The 23,499-nt window shown below is 52.6% G+C and overlaps 1 protein-coding gene across 4 annotated transcripts in view; it reads left to right on the top strand.

Annotated features, from left to right (window-relative positions):
- LOXL2 (lysyl oxidase like 2) overlaps window positions 1-23,499 on the top strand; it is a 94,219-nt gene that overhangs the window by 64,747 nt on the left and 5,973 nt on the right. For all 4 annotated transcript variants that reach the window (XM_077766636.1, XM_077766634.1, XM_077766633.1 and 1 more), the window contains 4 exons: window positions 3,378-3,529; window positions 11,326-11,493; window positions 13,170-13,332; window positions 18,475-18,718. In XM_077766636.1, the coding sequence (XP_077622762.1) occupies window positions 3,378-3,529; window positions 11,326-11,493; window positions 13,170-13,332; window positions 18,475-18,718 (727 nt within the window). The remainder of the gene's footprint in view (window positions 1-3,377; window positions 3,530-11,325; window positions 11,494-13,169; window positions 13,333-18,474; window positions 18,719-23,499) is intronic.

Genomic DNA, 23,499 nt, shown 5'->3' with positions numbered 1-23,499 from the left:
CCATTTCCTGAGCCCCCGGTAACTTGCCATACTTTGTCTCATTCATTCCTCATAATCCCCACCCCACCAGAGAGAGATTATTATTGCCTTTGACAGATGAGGGTCGCAGGACTCAGAAAGCTCTCATTATTTCTGGAGGAGATGCAGGCCGACCTCTGGCCCATCACCTCGTCTCCTCACCAGCGAGAGGTGTGAAAGAAAATGGTGAGGGTGAGGTCGTGTCCAGCTGAGCCCCGGAGGAGGAAGGATGTGAGGTGTTCCTTGGAGGCAGGCCTCTACCTAGGTCAGCAAGACGAGCAGGGGCTGTAGGAGGCAGAGGGAGCACTCCCACATGAGGGACATGGATGCCTCTAACCGCTCAGCTCTTTCCCCGAGCAGCCCTCTGCTCCCGTCCAACACGTGGGGTTCTCTCTGCTTCAGAGACTGACTGAGGTCAAGCTGTGAGAACAGGCTGCTGGTTTGAATACTGGCTCCTCCCTCAGGTCCCCAGTTTCCTCATTTTACTGAGTTGTTGTGAGGATTGAGTTACTATATGCAACACGTGTAGGACAGAACCCAGCACCTAGTAAGCGCTCAGTGAATGTTAGGTGTCACCATCCTCATCCTCACCACCGCCATCATCACCGTCATCCTCCTGAAGGCCCCGCATCTAACTGATACTCAGGTCCGAGGTTGCTGCGTCTTTCCGTGTCAGTCTCACTCCCTGCACCGTGGCCCCTCCCTGCTTCAGGGGCCCAGTTTGGCATTTGTAGTTCGTCCCAACCTCTCCACTCCGAGTCCTTGGATGCCTCAGCCATAGTCACTAATGTGTTTTTATCAATTGTATAAAAGTCCAAGGAATCAGAAGCTTTATTGTTTATGAATTTCCAAGGAAAGGGAAAGCGGGCGCTCACTCACCAACATGGCTTGCTCCTGGAAGTTCATTCTGGCCTCGGTGAGCGTAGACACAGAGTGTCTCCAGAAACCTCCTCAATGGAAATGGGACACAGGCATGGCGCCTGCCCTTGGGGGCCCTCTGACCTGATGGGGAAGCTGACAGGGAACAGAGAGCCACCTGCGTGCTCGATGGGAGGGGGGTCCAGCTTAGACAGGGATCAGAGAGGCTTCTCTAAGGAAGTTGTCAAAGCAGAGCCCTGAAGGATGAGCAAGAGTTAGCTGGTGAGGAGGGAGGGGAGGGGCCGAGCAGAGGGACCAGGTAGGGGACGAGCTCTGCTCAATCAAGCAGCCAAAGGAGGTGGTGGTGTGGCAGAGGTGGGAGGAGCAGCGGAGCCAGAGCACCAGGTGAGCCGCCAAACTGTGCGGGGCCAAACAAGCCACTCGGGGACTGTGGATTTTACCCTTCGATGCAGTGAGAAGCCATTCTGGGGACGTATGATGGGGTGTGACATGATTCAGTATGCATTAATAGCCCTCTTGGGCTGTCTTGTGGTGAATATTTTGCACTGAGCAAGCAAGAGGGAGCCTGGAGGCTGTTGTATTTGTCCAAATGGATGATGGCAGAGTGGGATGAATGTTATGCTGGCAGACATGAAAAGCACCCGGGTTTAGGGGAGTGAATGGAATGTGGTGATGGCTTCCTTGGCAGCCACAGGGGGTGTGTGTGCCAGAGATGACCTCTGGGGTCTGGCGAGAACACCAGGCCAGATGGATACCACTTCCTGAGATGGAGAGGGCTGGCAGAGAAACAGACAGGAGAAGGTAAAGGAGGCAAAACAGGTGACTCTTCCAAGAAGTTCACCCTGATGCAGATGAAACTGACAGGCCAGAGGGCAGGATCAAGGGAGAGTTAGAAGATCGGAAGTTTGAGTGAGTGAGTGCGGAGGGGGAGGACCCCATCTAGAGGAGGATGGTGAGTGAGGGCAGGAGAGAGAGGTGATCACAGGCCGGCAGGGACCAGTGTGGGAGTCCTTGCAGCCCAGAGCTCCTAGAAAGAACTAGACTTAGAGGAGCACCTCGGCTCAGTCAGTTAAGCATCTGACTCGATCTTGGCTCAGGTCATGATCTCATAGTTCATGAGTTCAAGCCCCAAGTCAGGCTCTGTGTTGTCAGCTGTGTGTGCTTGGGATTCTCTCTCCTTCTCTCTCTGCCCTTCCTGTGTACTCTCTCTCTCTCTCTCTCTCTCTCTCTCTCTCTAGTTCTCTCTCTCTCAAAATAAATAAATATGCTTAGGGGCACCTGGGTGGCTCAGTCAGCTAAGCATCTGACTTCAGCTCAGGTCATGATCTCGCAGTCCATGAGTTCGAGCCCCACATCGGGCTCTGTGCTGACAGCTCAGAGCCTGGAGCCTGCTTTGGATTTTGTGACTCCCTCTGTCTCTGCCTCTCCCCCACTCACACTCTGACTCTCTCTCTCTCAAAAATAAATAAACATTAAAAAACTTAAATAAATAAAAATAAATAGATATGCTTAAAAAAAAAAAAAGAACTGGACTTTGATCCATGTTGATGGGCTAGACAGAGGGGAGGTAGCCCTGTGAGCTGAGTTGAGCTTAGACTGGTCAGATTACAAATTCTCTCTCTCCTTTCTCCCCAGCAGAGGGGGCCTCCCTTTGGTTATCTGGGTGTCTGTGAGAGAAGCTTCCCTGCATGGTCACCATAGGTCATTTGCTGGGTGCCCTTCCCTGCCGTGGGTACATCCACACGGCCAGTGCCCAGGGAGCACTGGCAGGAGACGGGATGGGGAGAGGAGAGAGGACAGAGGCTCCCTGAGGCTCCCGGTGGGCTGCTGTGTCCCTCCTCAACCAAGGGTAGCAGGTGGCCTCTCCACACAGCTTCTTTGCTCTCTTGGGTCAATACCGCCATCTTCCTTTCACTCCCACTGGCCTAGGGACCGTGTCTGTGGCCCACCATCATTAGCCTGAGTATTGGACTGTCTGTTGTGACTTTGTGATTTCCCCACACTTTGTCCATACCTTTGTTTTCAAAATCCTTTTTTCCAGCTCTGTTCAAAGCATCCACTTTGAGGGTGCCATCACTTTCCTGCGGAGACTCTGAATCTATAGGGATAGTCATCCCCTATAAAGGTTCCTAGAAGTTCATAAATGCATAGAGTATTAAAGTTGAAGAGGGAACTTAGATGTCTTCTCGTCCAGTTCCTCTATTTAAGGAAGAAAACCTATTCAGAGAGGCTGAGTGGGTTGGCCAAGGTCACATAGGAAGTTAATAAGCACATTTGATTTGCTTTTATGGGAGAAGTGAATCGTAGAAAGAAGCAGTTCTTTCCAGGAAGAGGAGGCCTGGATCTTTGAGCTCATTATGGGAAGCAGTTGGAAGTTTTAAGGATGGAGAAACATGTTCTTACTGTCTAAGATGTTCTTGCCCACTCCAGAAACTTTCCTCCACAAGGTGTCAATAGCGCATGTTTATTTCCTCCCCCAGGGATAGGACCCATCCACCTCAATGAGATCGAGTGCACTGGAAATGAGAAGTCCATTATAGACTGCAAGTTCAACGCCGAGTCTCAGGGCTGCAGCCACGAGGAAGATGCTGGTGTGAGATGTAACATCCCTGCCATGGGCCTCCAGAAAAAGGTGAGGGGATTATGTTCTGTTTTGGTGACCGAGCCCCAGAGGGTATAAGCCAGGTGGCCTCACACTGAAGACTTCTAACAGGTGATGTTAGAGTGCTCTGATGATGAACTCAGAAAGGGCTCAGGCTCCACTGCTGTCACCATTAAGGACATTGTCACCTAGCATTCATTAAATGGCCAAAGTGAGAAAACGTATATATAAACACCCCTGTCCTTAGTGGCCGATGTCGGGCATACACTGTGTGCCTCACTCTGTTCTGGGACTGGACGTGTGGTGTGATCTCAGGGCAGTCCCTTCTGTAAACACCTGGGACACCCTTGGCACTCAAGGTCTGAAGCACCTGGGACACCCTTGGCATGGTCCCTAGCCAAAGACCCAGAGGAACTACATCGACAGCAGGTCTACAAATTACACAAACATAAGCACAATATAGACAATATTTTGGGACAAAAGACTGTACTTTGGCAACCAGAGGGAAATAAGGGGAAACTTAACAGCATTACACTAGAGACACACCTTTCCTTTCATGAGATGGAGTCTCTAAAAACCTACATCGTGTGGCTAGCATGGGTGATCTTTCCCACAGGGGTTGCCAGCAAGATGAATTCCTCCCAGTCTATCCAGTCCTACAGAAAGGCCCAGTACAGGGGCGCCTGGGTGGCTCAGTCAGTTGAGAGTCTGACTTCAGCTCAGGTCATGATCTCACAGTTCATGGGTTTGAGCCCTGCATCAGGCTCTGTGCTGACAGCTAGTTCAGAGCCTGGAGCCTGCTTTGGATTCTGTGTCTCCCTCTCTCTCTGACCTTCCCCTGCTCACACTGCCTCTCTCTCTCAGAAATAAATAAAACATTAAAAAAAAAAAAGATTAAAAAAAAAAAGGGGGGCCCAGTACATCCTGCTTACTGCTCTTCACTATGCCATGAACTTGTCTGGGTCCTGTGCATGATCTGCTATAGGGCTGGCATGTTGGAAGGATTTATTTAGTGCTTCTTTTATTTATTTATTTATTTATTTTTTCAGAGAGAGAGAGAGAGAGAGCAAGCGCACAAGCCTGAGCAGGGGAGAGGGAAGAAGGAGAGAGAGAGAGAGAGAGAAACTTTTTTTATTTTTTAATTTTTTTTTTTACTTTTGAGAGAGACTCCTAAGCAGACCCCATGCTCAGGGTGGAGCTTGATGTGGGACTCAATCCCATGACCCTGGGATCATAACCTGAGCCCAAATCAGGACTCCGATGTTCAACCAACAGAGCTACCAAAGTGCTCCTTAAGCACTTATTTTGAAAATGAACAAATGTGGGGGCGCCTGGGTGGCTCAGTCAGATAAGCCTCCGATTCTTGATCTTGGCTCAGGTCATGATCTTATGGTTCATGGGTTCAAGCCCTGTGTTGGGCTCTGTGCTGGCATCGCAGAGCCTACTTAGGATTCTTTCTCTCTCTCTCTCTCTGCCCCTCCCCTGCTCTCTCTCTCATGCGCACGCACACACGTTCTCTCTCAAAGTAAGTAAGTAAACATTACAAAAAAATAAAAATAAGTAAAAATGAGCAAATGCAGACATATCAGGGTGCCGGATGATTCCCCAGTCAGGTTCTTGCTTTGCCGGTGATTCTTGACCTTGGCACCAGCTTGCCAAGGATACTACTAAATTGGTCAACCACAACATGTGTTGTGCAATTCGCGGCCCAATAGGCCAAGAACGTGAACCCGACAGCGCTGAGCCAAGCTATGCATTTGCCTGTGGGCTAACAGGAGCACAGGCCACAAGCCCACAGCTGCGGAGAAGGCTCACCATCGCTGATTGTCTGGTGGCATCCCGAGATAGGTAACAGAGCTACAAAAGGTGACACGCCACGTGTCCCAGTATGCTGTGGCACCCTTCACTTTAGGCTGATCAGAGTTGGCTGGAGCAGGGTTTCCAACACAAATGAAAGACCTGGGCCAGAGAAAGTGTTTTCCAGATGCATTCTACAGTAGGTATGGCTGAGCCAGGCTGTGTGCTCGCTGATGCCAACGGACACACCACATTCCAGGCACAAACAGCCTTACCCTTGCCCTCCAGGCTGCACGAGGGGCTCCTGGAGCTCAAGCATGCGGCGTGGGGGAGTTTTATACCTGGTTGCCATCCCCCAGAAAGGAAATGGGGGCGGTCACCTGTGAAAGAAAGTCGTACAGGCTGTGCTGGTTGTCCCAGCATGGCAGCGGGCCAGCCTTCCACACGGTGTGGCCTGGGGCTCCCAGGGCTGCCAGCCACAGCGCCGGACGGAGCAATCAGGATTCCCGTGTTTTATCGCTGTTGTTAGTTCGCCACGGCTGCCATAACAAAATACCACAGACCGGGTGGTTTAGACAGTAAAAATTTATGTTCTCCCAGTTCTAGGAGCTAGAAGTCTAAGATCAAAGTGCTGGCACAGTTGGTTGCCTCTGAGGCCTCTCTCCTTGGCTTGCAGATGGCTGCCGTCTCACTGTGGCCTCGCGTGACCTCTGTGTCTGCATCCCTGGTGCCTCTTCCTCTTCTTATAAGGACACCAGTCATATGGGACGAGGGCCCGCCCTGATGACCTCATGTAACCTTCATTAGCGCTTGAAACACGCTTTCTCCAGACACAGCCACATTAGGGGCTAGGGCTTCAGCACATGGATTTTACGGGGCGGGAGGACACAGTTCACAACACTCACTCCCTGGCTGATTCCTTATTTAATTTCTTTGAGGCTTGAGTTTACTCTTTGGAAAATAGGGAGGTGAGAGAGAGGATTTCCCTAGCTTCCCTTCCAACCCTGTGCATGAGGAAATTGACTTGTCTATTGAATGTCTAATAAAAGGCCACAGACTTGGAACCCAGTGGCTTTGGGCATCCAGCCACAGCAAAGCCTCATTCCCCTCCCTGCTGGGGGCTGGGCAGGGGGGAGGAGCCAAGCCGAGGAGGCTGGGGGAGCAGCAGGTGAGCGCACCAGGGGACCCCCCCTTGCTGACCTCCAGTTCACCTCTGCACCATGGGGCTGGCCAGGCCTGGTGGCAGGACCAAGCCCACGTACGGAATGTGAGTTGGAAAGTGCCCGCACCTCCTTTCATGCTAACATCTGGTCCGGGTTACCTCGCCTCCTACCCCCTCACCTCTGCAAACAGGTGTGGCACTGGTTATCCACAACCTTATCAAAACATGATGCAGCCTTGCCCTCCTCCGCGGGCTGGAAGTGTTTTTGCTTTCCCTCTTCATGCTCAGGGACACGTGGCTGCCTGCAGCTCACTCTCTTCTTTCAAACCCCAGACTGCTGCCCTCGGGAGCCCAGGGAAGTGCCTGGGTTATTTTCAGACATGTAGAGCAGGATTGACCTTCCCTGGTATCCTCACTGGCTGACGAGGTGGAAGAGTGAGGGCCAGAGGCCACTGGCTTCTCCGACGCCTCTTGGGGTGCCACCGGCGCTGGTGATGTCAGAGCACCTCGAGTTAGCGGGCCAGGCTATTTCCAGAATGCTGGTGCCTAGGAGTGGGGCCCTGGGAATGGAGAGCAATGTCCTGGGCCAGGTCAGAGCCTCATGGCTCGCCTCTTGCTCCCACTGGTCTTCTCTGGAAAATGAGGAAAGGCCTCCGAGTGCATCTTGAAGCACTCAGATTCCTTCTCGCGTCATGGAAACATGGTCCCTGTCACAGAGGCTGCTCCAAGCCTATGCACAGCAGCAACATGGAGAAGGGCTTCAAGGAGAGGCCCCCACTCACCCCTGGTGACCCCACGAGTCAACCTGCAGCTACGTGCCTCAGCCAGAGGCCCTGAGATTCCCTTGGCTCGAGAATGCAGGACAGGGATGCTGCCACATGGCCAGCCACCTTTGGGAGGGCTGCACAGGCAGAGATGGACAAGGGAGAAAGTCTTCTAGAACCTCCTCAAGAGGGCCATGGACACAGAGGCCTTGCACTTGGGAGTCCCAGTGCTCTCTGGGAGCAGGACGAAGTGTGAACAGGGGTTCATCCAGCTCCTCCATCCTCACCCTTCACTGATCTCGAGACGACAAAATGATGTCAGTCTTCAGGAGGCAGTGGCCTGTGGAGGGGGCAGCTGGAGGCTCCATCTGTCCCCAGTAAGGCAGGGCACGGTCCACAGGAATCCACAACCGGTTCTAAACCTGCCTGAAAGTCATTCTGCTCTTTAACTTGACTGCCCGCTGCTATCTGAGCTTCAGTGCTAAGCTGGCCCACGGGACACGTGCACCCCCATGGGCCTCCCTCCCCACTGTCCCCCCCCACCCCGGGCTTGGTGGTGGGAGCTGGGCACCACACGGTGGGGAGGGGAGGGATCTGGATGTCCCAAAGAGAACGGAAGCTTACCTCTGGCTCCCGAGATCAGAGCCCAAGTTGTGGAAGCGCTCGGCCCAAGGCCTAGATGCAAGGCCTGCTCTGTCACAGTCCCCGGTGTCTGTCTGTCTGTCCACACACAGTATCCAAAGGGCCACGGCCAGGAGACTTGGGACCAGGAGAGGAGGGAGAGGGGATGTGGGTGAGAGGCTGACAGACTGCTCCTTGTCAAAGCAGGGGGCCCAGAGAGGCAACCTGAGACGGGTTTCAGGAGACCCAAAATAAGGTTCCTTTGTGAGTCTCGAAGCTTCAGGGATCAGTCTGACCTCAGTGGACAGGAAATGCCTCAGAACACTAAAGCCCAGGCCCCAGGGCCCAGACCTCACAGCCAGCGTGCTCCCTCCCCCGCCGGACTGTGAAGGCCCAACACAGTCCTCGGGTCTGGGTCAGTGGTCCCCGCTCTGAATCCAAAGCAGCCCTGCCTGGAGCAGGAAGCTTAGCATCGATGGTTTGGAGGTAGTCTGGTATGGAAGTTACGAGGCGCTTCCCTTATCTGAGACTCTGCTTTCCTGTCTGTAGAATGGGGATGACCTAGCAGGATAGTGTGAGAGCAGAAGGAACTCATGTCCACAAGGGACTTGCACGGGTCCGCAGACACCATACGTGCTTGAAGTCTGTCTCTAAATGTCCCGGCCCGAGCACCGTGCCTGTCTCAGAGCAGATGCTCAGCGAACATCAGCTGGGTGAATGGATCTGGTGAAATCTGCACAACTGATTTCATCTCTGGGGAGGGGCTGGCATTATGGGCAGAGTTCTGTAAGCATGTAAAGGGAGTATATGGTGAAAGTAAAGGCCTTTGTTAGGTCTCAGGTAGGCAGAAGGGCTGGCCTGGGGTTACGTAGAGGTGTCCCTGATGGGTTTTAACACCCACCCTGCCCAAAGCACTGGCCCTTCCTTGGGATGTTGGAGGTGAGTGGCCTGCCTCCTGCCATTCTGGGATTTTATAAATGGCTCTGCTCATCTTATTTGTTTGTGTTTTTACATAGACCCAAAGATATACAACCCATATCTACGACAGTGTCTGGTGCCCACCTTCACCTGGGGTCCTCAGCCTCAGACACTCAGGAAGACAAACATTGGCCTCCAGAAGGCCAGCCTCCTTCTTGCATGCTGTGACCCCTTCTATTTCTTCTGAAAAGAGTTTTGATGTCTGATGGGACTCCTACCCTAATAAAGATCATTGCTATAATGATGGCTAATATTTCTTGAGCACCTACTTTGTGCCAGACTCTGAGCACTTTACATGAACTAACTCACTCGTTTATTTTTTTTATTCATTTGTTCTGAGAGAGAGCGTGAGTAAGCATGTGTGAGCAGGGAGAGAATCCCAAGCAGGCTCCATGCCATCCATAGAGAGCCCAACGTGGGGCTCAAACCCATGAGCTGTGAGATCATGACCTGAGCCAAAATCAGGATCAGACACTTAACTGACTGAGCCACCCAGGTGCCCCTGAATTGTCTCATTTAATTCTTCCACTCAACAAGCCTGGGACATAGGCCTAGCATCATGGCTGCCCTTGACTTGTCTGTTTGCCACCTGACCTCACTGACTTTTGCAACCCCTAAGCCCATAGTATGAATTGAGATTCCTGCCCTAGGAGTTATGGCTGCTAAGAACTGGTGAGCCCACAGCCCAGTCTGCTGAGGGTCCCTGGAGGTGTCATGCCTTGTCCCAAAGGAATGAATTGCTAGACATATAAAGGGAAGGAGGAGGGTAAGGTGTTTGGTTCAGATGTTACATTTTTAGAAACATGCCCCAACCTCCAGATCTCTCTGCCTGACCTCATGTAAGTTGGTCCATGCCTTCAGTCCATAAGACTGGTCACTTACTCATTCATTCCAAAAGTGGTGTTGGAGAACCTAACATTTGTGAGGTGCTTGCTTACTTATTGATCACATGGCAAACCACACAAGTGCAACTCTGCCCTTGGGAGCTTATATTCTGGCAGAGGAGACAGGCGTTAAACAAACTGTAAGGTAGCTTATTTATAACTGTCATAAAGCTAAGAAGGAAACAGGTGGGGAGCAATGGAATGTGTACGTGGGCCCTGACCCTGCGGGGTTCAGGTGACCCTGGTGATAGAGAAGTTTCGTTGGGTATGGAATCGGAAAGACAGACAAGGATCAGCCAGGCAGAAGGGCATCTGTATGCGGTGGGCTTCAGTGTGAGACGTGTGACTTACTGTATTAATTGCTCAGGAAAGTTAGGTAGCCACAGAAACGGAGATAAGGCCCACGTGCCTGGAGGTGAGAGAACAGGAGGCAAGAGTGAGCAGTGGAGGAAAGTGAAGCCGCTGATGTGTTCTGAGCAGGGAAGTGACACAGTTGGGCGGTTTTCAAAGACGACTCTGGCTTCTGACTAGACAATAGGGCGATGGAGTCCAGAGTAGGGGAGGGAGGGGGGCGGAGGTCTGGCTCAGGCAGGAGGTGATGGCGCCCAGGACAAGAGGGTCTGCACGGAGCCGGAGGGAAGCGATGGATTGGAAAGAGACTTTGGAGATTAAATCCACGGAGGCAGATTTTGACAGGATGTGGGGGAAGAGAGAGGATGGGGTCGAGGATGGGGTAGAGAACGGCTCCAAGATATCTGGCTTGTAAAACAGAGTAGATTCGAGATCAGCAAACTAGAGTTTGCAGGCCAAGCCTATCCCTCTGCCTGGTTTTGTAATTATAGTTTTCCTGGAACACAGCCATGCCTGGCCATTTACACATCTGCCATGGCTGCTCTTAAGCGACGCGGCCGAGCTGAGCAGTTATGACATGGAGCACAGGGCCCCCAGAGCCTAAGCTACCACCTGGCCCTTTATTGAAAGCTTGATTCCCCTGGAGTGGCTGGCAGTGCCTTTTGCTGAAATAGGGAGCGAGGGAGAGTTAGAGCACAGGCTTAGCTGGGGACAGAAAAGATGCCAGGTTCTGATTCGGGCCTTTCCAAGGTGCCAAGCAGAACCGTCAAATAGGCAGCTGGCTACAGGGTCTCAGAACGGAGTTCTGGTGGAGAGGACAGTGGGGGCGGGGGCAGATGGGATCGGGGGCTCGAACAAGCTGAGCAGAGGGTATGGTGATGACAAAAGGGCCCAGGAAGGAGTCTTAGGCCCCTGGATGCATCCCCCCCTAGGGTCTGATTCTAAGGGCAGCCCCTGCAGGTAGTCTCAGGGAGAGCAGCAGGGGGTAGAGACCCATGCCACTTGGGGAGGTGGGGGTCAGTGCCTTCCCTCCAGCTACACAGGGTTCTAAGGCTCCAGGATGCCTGTGGATGGGGACCAAATACGTAAGACCATGCTGGGCACGATAGGGGCACACAGTAGGCTGTCAGTGATGCTGTTGAATCCAGCTGTGTCCCAGGCAGGACCCCCTGGCTTGGGGAAATTGAGACTGATGGCAGTATGGTGGGGCTGCCATCATAGCTGCCCCCTGTCTCTACCTGCTGACCATGCCTTTCTCTCTGCCCACAGCTGCGCCTGAACGGGGGCCGGAACCCTTACGAGGGCCGAGTCGAGGTGCTGGTGGAGAGGAATGGGTCCCTCGTATGGGGGACAGTGTGTGGTGAGAACTGGGGCATTGTGGAGGCCATGGTGGTCTGCCGGCAGCTGGGCCTGGGCTTTGCCAGCAACGCCTTCCAGGTGAGAAACCCCAGCCTCAGACCCCTCTATCCAGTCTGACGTTGCCCCCACAGTCAGCCCCTATTTTCCATGAACCTTCTCCAGCTATCCGGAAGGTGGAGAGCAAAGTGCACTGGGCCCTGGAGGGAAGGGGAGGTGGGTCGGAACCTCATCTCTGCCCTAGCTCTGCCCCTCACAGCCCTGAGTCCTTGGGTGGGTCATCCTCCCTTCTGGCCTGTTTCCCCACTACAGAGTAAGGGGGTGGACTCTGGTTTCCAGGGTCCACTCAGCTCTGAGTGCCGGGAACCACCCTGGACTGTGGGCTGATTCCGGGATCTCCTGATGCGCCTATTCAGAGGGAGCAACTCGGTTCTCTGGGGCAGCAGAAACCGTCCAGCCCAAGGCCCAGCACCCCAGAAGCCTTAGCTCACTCCCCTGGAGGCCCCTCTGGCCAGACCACATTTCCTAGCTGGTGTCTGTACTCCTGCATTCTCCCTGGGATTGGCTGGTAAATCTCCAAGCCTTGTCCCACATCTGTGCCCTCCGTCCCCCAGCCCCTTCCTTAAAGAGAGGGACTCAGATGAAGGCAGCTAAGCTCCCTGCCTCTGTTGGAAGGCAGCAGAGGAAAGGCAAGAAGCCCTTTGGCTTCAAAAACCATTGACTTCTGTTCCCTATACTGTGAGGGAACATTGTCAGAAAGAGGCTGGGGCAGGGGGAGGGGGGGAAGAGCCAGAGATAGGAGGCTCAAGGTCTATTTCCAACTGTACCCGCCTTCCAGCCTGCTGTATAATGGTCTAGGACAAAGCAGCCACCCTTCCATGCCTCAGTGTGTCTCCCTGTGACATGGAATGGTCTCAGGTACTCAGTATCCCGGCTCCAATACCTTCTCACAGAAGAGGAAAATGGCTAGAGCCCACATCTCGCTTTACTAACCCTGACTCCAGCTCCTGTGCCCAGGTGGCCGTGTCATTCCCCAGGACGGGATTTCTTAGGGAGAGACTCAGGACAAGTCCGCAGCCTTGCTGAGCCTGATTGCCTGCTGCAGGCTGGATGGGTCCAGGGCAGGAGTGGAGTCCCTAGCAGAGGCTGCCCTGTGGCTCCTCCTCCAGCCTTCAGAAGGGTCAGGCCTCCGATAGCACTGCCCACACCCTCTGGGGTCCTGGCTTCCCAGAGTGTCTCTGCTTATACTGCTTTGACCAGCCAAGGCGCTCTCTCAGGCTCCAAAGGGAGTGGAAAAACAGCATTCTCTAGGAGGCTGCTTGTCCTGCTGTTTTTGGCAGTGTCTCCCTGGAGCCCTGTGTTGAGGATCCTGAGAGCACATTGGGTTTAGAGAAGAGAGTGCTGTGTTTGATTAGTCATGTCTGCCCTGGGCGCAGGGCGGGAAAGCAAGCAGCATGAGTTGCAGGTGCCTGCCATTTCTGATGCACAGCATTCAGCAGCTGTTTGACCAAAGTCTTAGCTCTGCCTTCCCCGAAGGGAGCAGTGGCAGAACCAGAGGGCGAGTGTCTCCCTCACTCTGCCACGAGCAAAGCGCGTGCCCCAGGTAAATGGCTGTTTGTGCCTCAGCTGTCTCCATCTGAAAAAAATGGGACTCATTTAGCTTTAGCCTGGGGATTTTTGTGAGGCCAAAAGTTGACAGAATATGAGAAAGTGACAGTTCAAGGTGACCCACTTCCCATTTCTTTTGCTTCATCCAGGAGACCTGGTATTGGCACGGGGACATCTTCGCCAACAAAGTGGTCATGAGCGGAGTGAAGTGTTCGGGAACGGAGCTGTCCCTGGCGCACTGCCGTCACGACGAGGATGTGACCTGCCCCCAGGGCGCGGTACAATATGGGGCTGGAGTCGCCTGCTCAGAAAGTGAGTGTCCCTGGGGGTCCTGTCCCACCCTCGCCGCCAGGCTCCAGAGAGCCTCCCTGATTATTCCTTGAGAGGTTCTGGGGCCTCCGCTCTGAGCGGTGCCAAAGAGGAAAGCAGAGACTCATTTTAGGAGAAAAGAGTTGGGTGGGGGGAGCTACCCCCAACCGGCAACCCCACAATTTGCCTGCTGAGAGTGCAAGGACAAGCAAGAGGGACAGACTTGGGAGTCTGGGAGCCTTGGGTTCAAATGGCAGGGCCAGTGTAGACGAAGTGACTGAGAACTCCTTGTTCTGACCAGTTTATGAGGAAGACCGCACCTTCCTCGGAGGATCTCTGAGGTCAGTAAAGCAGACTAAGTACATACGAGGTGCTCCACGTGTGTTGGCTTCCTTCCTCTCACCTTGCTCCAAAGAGCATTTCCTGTTTTCACACCTTGGAGGAAACTTAGCTTCCGGGCGACTCCCTGGGAATCCCAGAGATCCTAAAAACACAGAAGGAGAAACTCACTCAAAATGGCTCAGCTCATGAAGGCTCCCTTCTGTGCTGAGAGAGAGAGAGGGGACGAGCCATGCAGCCTTGTGAGCACACTGCTCTCCTGATGCCCAGACTCTGCTCTCCCCACCCCTGACCTTATAAAACCACGCTTAGCCTTCTCCCTCGTGAATCTGGGAGGTGGCAGAGGCCTAGGATCTGGCCAGAGAACGGAGACCAGACCCCCACTCACCATTTATTAGCTGACCTTGGCAAGTTAGTTAACCACTATGATCGACAGCTGATGTCTTTTCTGAGGCACTGGAAATTAAACGGGACGATGAATACATACACATGCACATTAAACAGTGATGTGTACCTCTTACCATCACGCAGACCCAGGGGAAGAGCACACCTGGGCTCAGTGAGCTGCATCCGCCCATCGACCCCGTTAGACTCAGTCACCCAAGCCTTGTAAGGTGGGGGGCTGTCCACCCTGGTGTGAGCTTCTCTGGGCAGACGGCACATTGTTATCATGTCCCATCTGAGGATCTGAGGAGACCATCATCCTTGTCATCCCCTCCCCTCCCCCCCCCCAGCCCAGAAGAACATTAGAACATTCTGGCAGAAAGAAGCAGTCAGAGGTCTTTGCTTGGCTTCTTAATTTATTTTATTTTGTAATATACCATCATTTCCAAAAGGAAATTAATATGAACCTCAGTAAAATGTAGCATAAGAGAAAAGCAGATACAAAAGGAGTGCCCAGGTGGCTCAGTCCATTAAGTGACTCTTTTTTTTTTTTAAATGTTTATTTATTTATTTTTGAGAGAGAGAGCGCAAGTAGGGGAAGGGCAGGGAGAGAGAAGGAGAGAATCCTAAGCAGACCCCGTGCTGTCAGTGCAGAGCCCGACACGGAGCTCGAACTCAAAAACCGCAAGATCACGACCTGAGCCAAAGTCAGATGCTTATCTGACTGCCGACTCTTGATTTCATGATCTCGGGGTCGTGAGATCAAGGCCCATGTCAGGCTTCATGCTGACAGCACAGAGCCTGCTTGAGATTCTGCCTCTCCCTCTCTCTCTGCTCTTCCCACCAACCCCTCTCTCTGAAAAGAAATACAAATAAAACACTTACAAAACCAACAAGTAGGGGTTGGCAAAAAGTAGTGGCTCAAAATGGAACCAAGCTAGAGGTTAATAAAAATTTGTAGTGTGGAGTTTTATTTTATTTTATTTATGACCTCCCATTTACTCTTGGGAGGTCATAAAATTCACCATGAGCTTCCTAACAGCCAACAAACGAAGGAAACCTGGTCATTAATACCAGTATCCATGAAATAGAAACAAACCCAGGAGATAAAAGAAGCTCACTGTTCTAGTTACCAAGATGGAAGGGAATTTCTCATGAAGTTATGAGATAAACGGTCCTACTGATCCTCGTGACAGATGAAAAGTTTCACGGGGCCCTGAGAACCCCTCAAATTAGGCTAAAGGTATCACTCGGGGTGCCTACAGAAGGGGGGCAGTAGCCATTTGGGCCAGGAACACCGCTCTTGACTGATCTGGCTTAATGCATGTGAGAGCATTCAGAGACAGAGTATATTCTGCAGGCAACTATCCAACCAGTTACACCTGTATCTGCAAGTCTTCCTTGATCTCTCTCTTTCTTGCTCCCCACCCACCCCCATATACAATCCATTTCATTTTTACCTTTCCCTGTGTTCTTGACTCCCTCTACCTCCTTCCGTCCGGCTGTCTCAGCCGGTGTCCAGATGACCTCTTTCCATCCTGCAGAGGCCCCTCAGCGGGATCCCCACGGCGACACGTGCCCCTCCAATTGCTCCCCCTCCCAGAAGCGGGAATCCGTCTCCGTCTCCCACTCATGCCTCCGTCCTGTTCAAACCTGTCCAAGCTTTCCTACAGTGCTTAGGTGAACGCAGGGACTTACACAAGGCCGGTGTTGTCCAGCCTCATTTTGGGTCACCCTCCACCCCCACCGCTCCTCAGTGTCCCAACCACACAGGCTTTGGCCCTCCTTCGTGCCGCAGGGCCTGGCACATGCTACTTGACATTGTAGAGATACTTCCTATAATCCCCGCTCATCCTCCAGGGAGCCACAAAAACATAACTGCCTCCAAGGAAATTCTTCCTGACCTCCTCCCCCAGACTGGGTCCCCCTCTCATAATTCCCAGCACACCCCGTATTTCTCCTTCTAGCTCTGGACACAACTGTAAGTAAGTAGTATGTGCTTCTGTCTCTCCTGCCACAGTGTAAGGTCTGCCTTGTTGAGCACTGTCCAGAGAGCCCAGTGCAACGTGCACTCTAACACTTGGTGGATGGGCAGATGAATTCATGCTTCAGATGAGCTTCTGGTGGATGTTTTGGATGTTAGGGAGGTCAAGGCCCCATTCTGGGGCAGGTGCTGAGAGCCCGGCTCCCCGGCTGCCAGCTAACTGCAGACCATGTGTGAGCTGGAGCTAGGGCAGGCCTCCTCCCAGAAAGACGAGACAGCAATGGACACCCATTTGCTCAGCTCAGAGGTGAGCAAAGGGGCTGTCGGTTGAGTACCGGGTAGGGTAGAGACAATGAATTAGAGACTCGTAACACCCTCCGATAAAAGTGCGCCCAGAACACCCAGTACCAGCAGTGCTGCATCCTGGCACGTGCCCTCCAAGAGGAACTATTTCAGCAAATGAGGGCCTCTGATTTACGTCTTCCACTCCTTAACCACATCCCACCCGTGTGCCCCCTTCGTACCCTTCAGTTCCACGTCCAGGCCCTGCAGGTGGATTTGCTCTCTAGAAGTTGCCGGCCCCGTGCCGGAAATTGTGTCCTGAGCTGCCCTGTTCCCCATGCAGCCGGGAGGCCAAAGGGAATGCTCCGGGCTCTGGCGAACTTGAGGGAAGCAAAGCTCACAGGTGCACAACCACTTCAGACATTTACAAGCAACTTGAAGGAAATGAAAGGATGGGCCTGATTGTACATCATATACAATAATTTTGTGAACTGAAATGTACTAGAAATAGTCAATGGAATCTGACTTTTAAAGGGAAACTTACAAGTTAATTCTTTTGTATAGAAGCTAAACCTTCTAATAGAATTGTTTATTTAGCAAACAGACTATAGCCATTGGTAATTTTTTTTAACACCTGCTATGTGCAGTGTGCTGAGAAAATCAAGTTTTGTTTTAAAAGAAGTACCTAGGGGCACCTGGGTGGCTCAGTCACTTAAGCTTCCAACTTGGGCTCAGGTCATGATCTTGCAGTTCGTGAGTTCAAGCCCTGCATCGGGCTCTGCACTGACAGTTCAGAGCCTAGAGCCTGCCTCAGATTCTGTGTCTCCCTGTCTCTCTGACCTTGCCCTGCTTGCGTTTGCTCTCTGCCTCTCTCTCTCTGAAAAATAAACATTAAAAAAATTTTGTAATAAATTAAAAAAACATAAAAGAAGTACCTGGGGGAAACCCTCATGTAGAGCAACAGTATGAGTAGAAACTGAAAGGATCCATTAAGAAGGTAATTTGGCAGGGGCGCCTGGGTGGCTCAGTCAGTTAAGCTTCCAACTTGGGCTCAGGTCATGATCTTGCAGTCCCTGGGTTTGAGCCCCACATCGGGCTCTGTCCTGACAGCTCAGAGCCTGGCTGCTTCAGATTCTGTGTCTCCTTGGCTGCTTCAGATTCTGTGTGTCTCTCTCTCTCTCTCTCTCTCTCTCTCTCTCTCTCTGCCCCTCCCTCGCTGCGCTCTCTCTCTCAAAAGTAAATAAACATTTAAAAAGAAAACGAAGGTAATTTAGCAATATGCATCAGAGCCTTGAAAACCTACAGATCTCCATCCCAGCAATTTCAATTACAGAAATACGTTCTAAAGAAATAAAGTTAAATACAGATTTACTACAGGATGTTTTAACTGTGCAAAATGCTAAGCAACCAGTGCATCTAAAAATATGAGGTAGGGCTATGAATTAAATACATGGGCCATGGGAGTACCTGGGTGGCTCAGTCGGTTAAGCATCTGACTTCAGCTCAGGTCATGATCTCACGGTTCGTGGGTTCAAGCCCTGCGTCGGTCTCGGTGCTGACAGCTAGCTCAGAGCCTGGAGCCTGTTTCAGATTCTGTATCTCCCTCTCTCTCTGACCCTCCCCTGTTCATGCTATCTCTCGCTCTCTCAGAAATGAATTTTAAAAAAATTAAAAATAAATATGTAGCCATGAAATGCATGTTCTAATAGATATGTATTAACAAGGAAATACCTCAAGGTATATTTTTAAGGGAAACAGTATTAGCAGACTGTGAGTCTACATACAATATTACACATGTTGTAGACTGTATCGTTCCCAGGAGAATCAGACCAAGAATCAGGGAGGCACACTATCATTGCTGTTGTTTGTTGTTTATGATGGAAAATCTCCAGCCACCCCAAAGGAAAAAGAACAATATAATGAACCCTCATGTACCATCACCCAGACTGAACAATTGCCAGCATTTTGCCCACCAGTGTGCGCCACTTTGCACTGATAACTGCAGATGTGTCCAAGAGGACCCTCAGAGAAGGGGAGGAGGAATTTGGGGTGACGTTTCTCAAGCACAGTGACCTTGAGGGGCCAAGAGCCAGTCCCAGATGGTGCTGGTGGGGGGGTGTCTGGTCTTGCCTGAACATCGTGTCTGCCCTCCCTAGCTGCCCCTGACCTGGTCCTCAATGCGGAGATTGTCCAGCAGAGCACCTACCTGGAGGACCGTCCCATGTTCATGCTCCAGTGCGCCATGGAGGAGAACTGCCTGTCCGCCTCGGCTGCCCGGACCGACCCCACCACAGGCTACCGCCGCCTCCTGCGTTTCTCCTCCCAGATCCACAACAATGGGCAGTCTGACTTCCGGCCCAAGAATGGCCGCCACGCGTGGATCTGGCACGACTGCCACAGGTGAGCCCTCCTGCTCATCGTTAGCAAGCTGCCCTGGCCCCACACGCTGCAGGGCCGGCTGGGATTCAGAGTCTCAGGGGGCCCCGGAGAGAGCTGACAGGCCACACATCCGGGAGGCAGGGTCTTCCTGCATCGGAGGGGCCGTCACAATGGCCTTCGACATTTATCCCGCCATTCTCCACTCTCGACTGCCCTGGCCTGCCTCCCCTTCCCTGAGCCCAGTCTCTTTCTTGCCTCCAATGCCGCTAATGTTAGGAAACAAACGTTTTTTTTGAGGACCCGATGTCTCTCCATTGACCCTTTGGTCAGTGGTTTTCAAATGCATCTACGGAAAGTTCACGATCCGCAGGGTGCTTAGGGGTTCTGCAATTTTTGGCCTCTGGGTTCATTCATCAATGTATTTTAAACATCTCGAGGAAGACAGTGGATGTGGAGACAAGAGTTCTAGGCCCAGTAGTCATGGGACCTGGTCTCTCAACCCAGCTGTGCCTCTAACCAGCTGCACGATGTCAGGCCATCTGGGCTACATCACCGGGGACCTCCAGTGTCCCTGCCAGCCCTCAGTCTGTGGACTCGGTCCCAGTGCTATAAATCCTGCACCAGAACGGAGTGAAACCCTGGAGCCAGCCCTAGCTGGAGCCCACAGAAGCCACCCCATTCATCTCCTGGCTGTTTCTTTCTTTTTTTTTTTTTTTTTTACATTTCCTTGATCCTTACTCCAATCCAGAACCCACTGCTCCAGCTCATTCACATTTTCCTGCTGAGGCCTGAGTTGGACAGGTAGAGGGAACAGAAGTGAGCACACTTGTGAAAACGAAGGGGCTGTGCAACAGGGCAGCCGTGCCCCTGAGGGGTCCACAGCAAGCCCCCTCCCGTACACCAGTCCCCTTTCGGCAACACAGCTGTCGTACTCGGTTTCTGCGTCTCACGGGGAGGCCCAAGGGCTGGCGGAGCCTGCCCGCTGCGCACCTTCCCACCAGAGTCTGCGTTTTGTCAGCACCCCACCCCCCACCCCGGTGATGTGCGCACCTCACGTCAGAGTCTGAGAAGCCCCAGCCCGGCTGACCGCTAGGCGTCCTTCCAGCTTGGAAATGTAGCAGCCACTGTGAGGGGCACAAGAACTGACGTTTATCGACCCCCTTCTAAATGCCAGGCACATGGAACCCTCATTTTCAAGGGTAAGGAAATGGAGGTTCGTGTCTACGTGGCCTGCCCGGGGTAACATGAAAAGTTGCCCGGCAGGGATCCTCCACTCCCAGCTGTCTGACCCAGAGCATGTGCTCTCTCTGTGACCTCTGCTGAATCTTCATCAGCAGGCTAGCCCTGTCTGCTTTTTCCTGTCATAGCTGACGGTCCAGTCACCTTCAAACCAGTCTTGGGACAGAGCCGTTCAGTCTGTTTCAAAAGAAAAGACTCCGGTAGAACTTAGGGTGTTGATTTTCCTTTATAATTATTATCAATTATGTTTCGAATGTCCTAACTGGCCAGAGAAGTGTTGGTCTTGGTAGAGAAGCATGCCAGCCTTCTGTAGGGTGGAAGGCAAAGAGTAAAATTAAAGTCATGACCATACTGGTGCCTGATTTCCCTTAGAGAACAGCGCCATGGTGGGCGCCCTGGGCCTGCGGGGGCTGACGCTGCTTATTATAAGTGGAACGTAATTGCATCTCTGTCCCACACATGGCGGTCCAACCAGACACTACATGGTGGGAATCTCCGTGGGACATATGCTTGCTCTCCAAGCAATAGTCTGTCCTCTAAGAATACACATGGCAACACCATGGAACTGTTTCTTCTGATCTGGGGCCCTGGGCATTCCGATCTCTACCCCACCCCACCCCCTGCTCTTCCTGTAGTCTATTTCATTTCTTTGCTTACAGATGTTCCGTCAATGATTTGGGAGGGATGGGTGGAAAAAACATGCTGGCCAAGCATATGTCCCTTCAAGCCACCCCTTCCTGGTCCATAATTGAGAGTCTATGACCATAAGATCTCAGGGAGCGTAAGAGGGCACCCCTGCACCCTGGCCTCCAGAGCGCCAGGGGGCTTCTCCAGGCTCTGGAGGAGGACCTTTCAATAGGACTTATGGCCCCAAACCCCTGTTGAGTCCCTTTGAGAGTCTGATGAAAGCAGGCCCTTCCTCCACTCAAAACAAATTCTTTCTGGAAGATTTAATACCCTATCTCAGCAGATTTACGGACCATGGAGCCAAAGCCGAGAACCCTGGCTCAAATTAGCACGAATAGGGAAAATTATCACTCCCAATTGAACTGATGGTTCAATGGGGAACAGAACTGGGTTCATCAAAAGCCTTAAAATGAAACATGAAGACTGACCTCCTTAGCACTTGCCTTGCCGACCAGACATAGAAAAAAAGTGCCCTGGGCTGTTCTCCCTCCTATGCATCAGGCCCTTGGTGGATGGCCCTGGCAGGGTGTGCCCTGCTTCCACTTCCGCCCCAGGAGCTGGGACCACACCTCTTTACCTGGCACATCATGTCACAGGTTCAATGGGGTCCAGATGAAGGTGGGCACGGAGCAGCACTGCTCTGAGGCCCCTGCACCTAGGAAGCCCCCGGAGAGGGGCCAGGAACTGGCCGGCGGGGAGGTGGGTGTCCAGCTTGGCGAGTCAGAGACAGCCCTGCAAGGAGCAGAGACTTCCGCCACATGCAGAGCAGGCTCTGGGTTGGATGTGTCCCCTGTGAGCCCACGTTAGGCCCTCGTCACATCCACAGGGCTTTGTCCTGGCCAGAGGACTCCTCCTCGCACATGGGGAAAGCAGGGTGGGGTGAGTGGAAGGCCCTCACCCTTCATGACAGCACCTCCTGAGACTGGAGCACACCCACAGTTTTCTCTGCAGTGGCAACAGAGCACTGTCTCCGCTGCAGCTGAGCACCAGCCAGGACTGTCCATTCTGTGACATGTGGCTGGTGTGGGACAGGATGAAGATTAACAGCAGCTCCTCTACAGTGCGCACCAACTCTCTGATGTAGTTTTATCTGGGTCCCCAGCAACCTAGGATGACAAAGGATGTACCCCAACCTCCCATCTTCCTCTGGACCAGCTTTGTGGGTCTTCCGCGGACTCATCATCTCCTTCCTCTCCTGCTACTGTGTCTTAGGATACCGAGCTCTGAGTCTTGTGGTAGAAGCATCCTTCCTTCTAGCCAGATTACAATGACTTGCACCAAGTGTCAGGTCATGCTCTCTCTTCTTAGGTTCTGGAATTTCTTTCCAAGTTGGAATTTCCCTAGGTCTACCCCAGGAATCAGGAGTCCTCTTAAGACTTGCACAAGTCAGGACACCTGACTGATGTCAGCCTGGAAAGAGGAAGTAGGCCCTTATCACTAGTACATGCCCTCCCGTCTCCCTGGTGGCCCCATCTATATCTCCTGGGGTGCCCCTGGCCTCCACAGCGAGCTGCCGGGGAGGGGGAACATGGCCCCAACGTCATGTCCACACCTGTCCCGGAGATAAAGCACAGAAGCTCCAGGACTGAAGTTAGCTAGAATCAAGAGGCTCCAAACCAGCTGCTCCCTCCTAGTGTTCACAGGGGAAAAACTGAAGAGCTAGGGAAGACTCTTAAATCAAGCGTGCAGGAAGCAGGAGGAGCGGGAGAAGGTCAGCCTTACAACAGTCCATCTGTGGACTCCGTCTGAATTTTGTTTAGACAACGGAGCATAAACCTATTTCTCTTCAGTCTTTCCAGCCGGTAAACATGGTAACATAAACCCCTCTCTGAAAGATGCAGACATGTTTTAGGCAATGAGTCAGACCTCATGTCTCATCCTGCTCCTTCAAGAAGCCAAAATAGACTCGTTCAAAGGCATCACTTCAGGTTGCCACAAAACGCGTCCTTGTGAATGTTCTTGGGGGCCCCTGGCCCAGCATTGCTTTACCCAGAAACATGAGTGATCTGAGAAAAGCCCAACTTAGAACTCCTGACGTTATTTTTAGCACAAGCAAACACAGGAGGAAGGGGGAAAGAGCCTTTCGTTTCCTCTCAGAAAACCGATCCTTTTAATTCCTCTTGCCTCTGTCCTGACTGCCACACTCCGAGGCCAGCCCCGTGAGACCCCGGGGCAGGGTGGGGGGGTGGAGGGTGAGGAAGCCTGGGGATGGTAGTAGGAATAGTCGTGACGGAGGTGGTAATGAAAATACTACTCCTGGTACTACTGCGGGCCGGAGTAACAACGAGAGAGCTGACAGGTGCCGAGTACCGCTCTGTTACAAGCCCCGCGTGAGGTCTTTCTATAGTTCCTCTGATCCAGTCCTTCCGGTGCCCCTGAGAGTGGGTCCCGTTATCACTCCCACTTTCCCGAGGAAGAGGTTCAGGTCATGAGGAAACACACCCAGGCATTCTGCTCCCGTGCCTTGAGTGCCTTGTACTTCTGTTTCCCCATCCCCCCAACGTCCCTGCAACGGCAGACGAGTGTGTTCACGTAGTTGCAGACGCCTCTGACACACACATCGTGGCTTCGGATGGGCCTCAGGGAGGCCCCCCGCCAACAAGCGGCAGCCATGTTCCCCTTGTTTATTCTGAACCAAATGCACCACTTTCCAAGAATCCGCATCTGGTCTCAATTCAACCCGAGCCAAGAGATGGGACACGGTTATGTAAACAGTGCGCGCGGCTGGAGCAGCTGCTCACACAAGCTCTCCTTCCTCTCTTCCGGGGCCCACGGGGACACGCCTGCCATGCTCTGCTCCTTCCCAGGGGCCTGGGAGCCTTCTCTGCCCCTTTTTGTGAGGCCCATGCCAGGAGCACTGAGTCCCGAGGCTCGCT

Source organism: Crocuta crocuta, unplaced genomic scaffold (assembly GCF_008692635.1).
Source record: "Crocuta crocuta isolate KB4526 unplaced genomic scaffold, BGI_CrCroc_1.0 scaffold225, whole genome shotgun sequence".
In the NCBI taxonomy this organism is placed as follows: Eukaryota; Metazoa; Chordata; class Mammalia; order Carnivora; family Hyaenidae; genus Crocuta; species Crocuta crocuta.
Note: the sequence above shows the minus strand (reverse complement) of the source record. Positions and strands in the feature narration are given on the sequence as shown.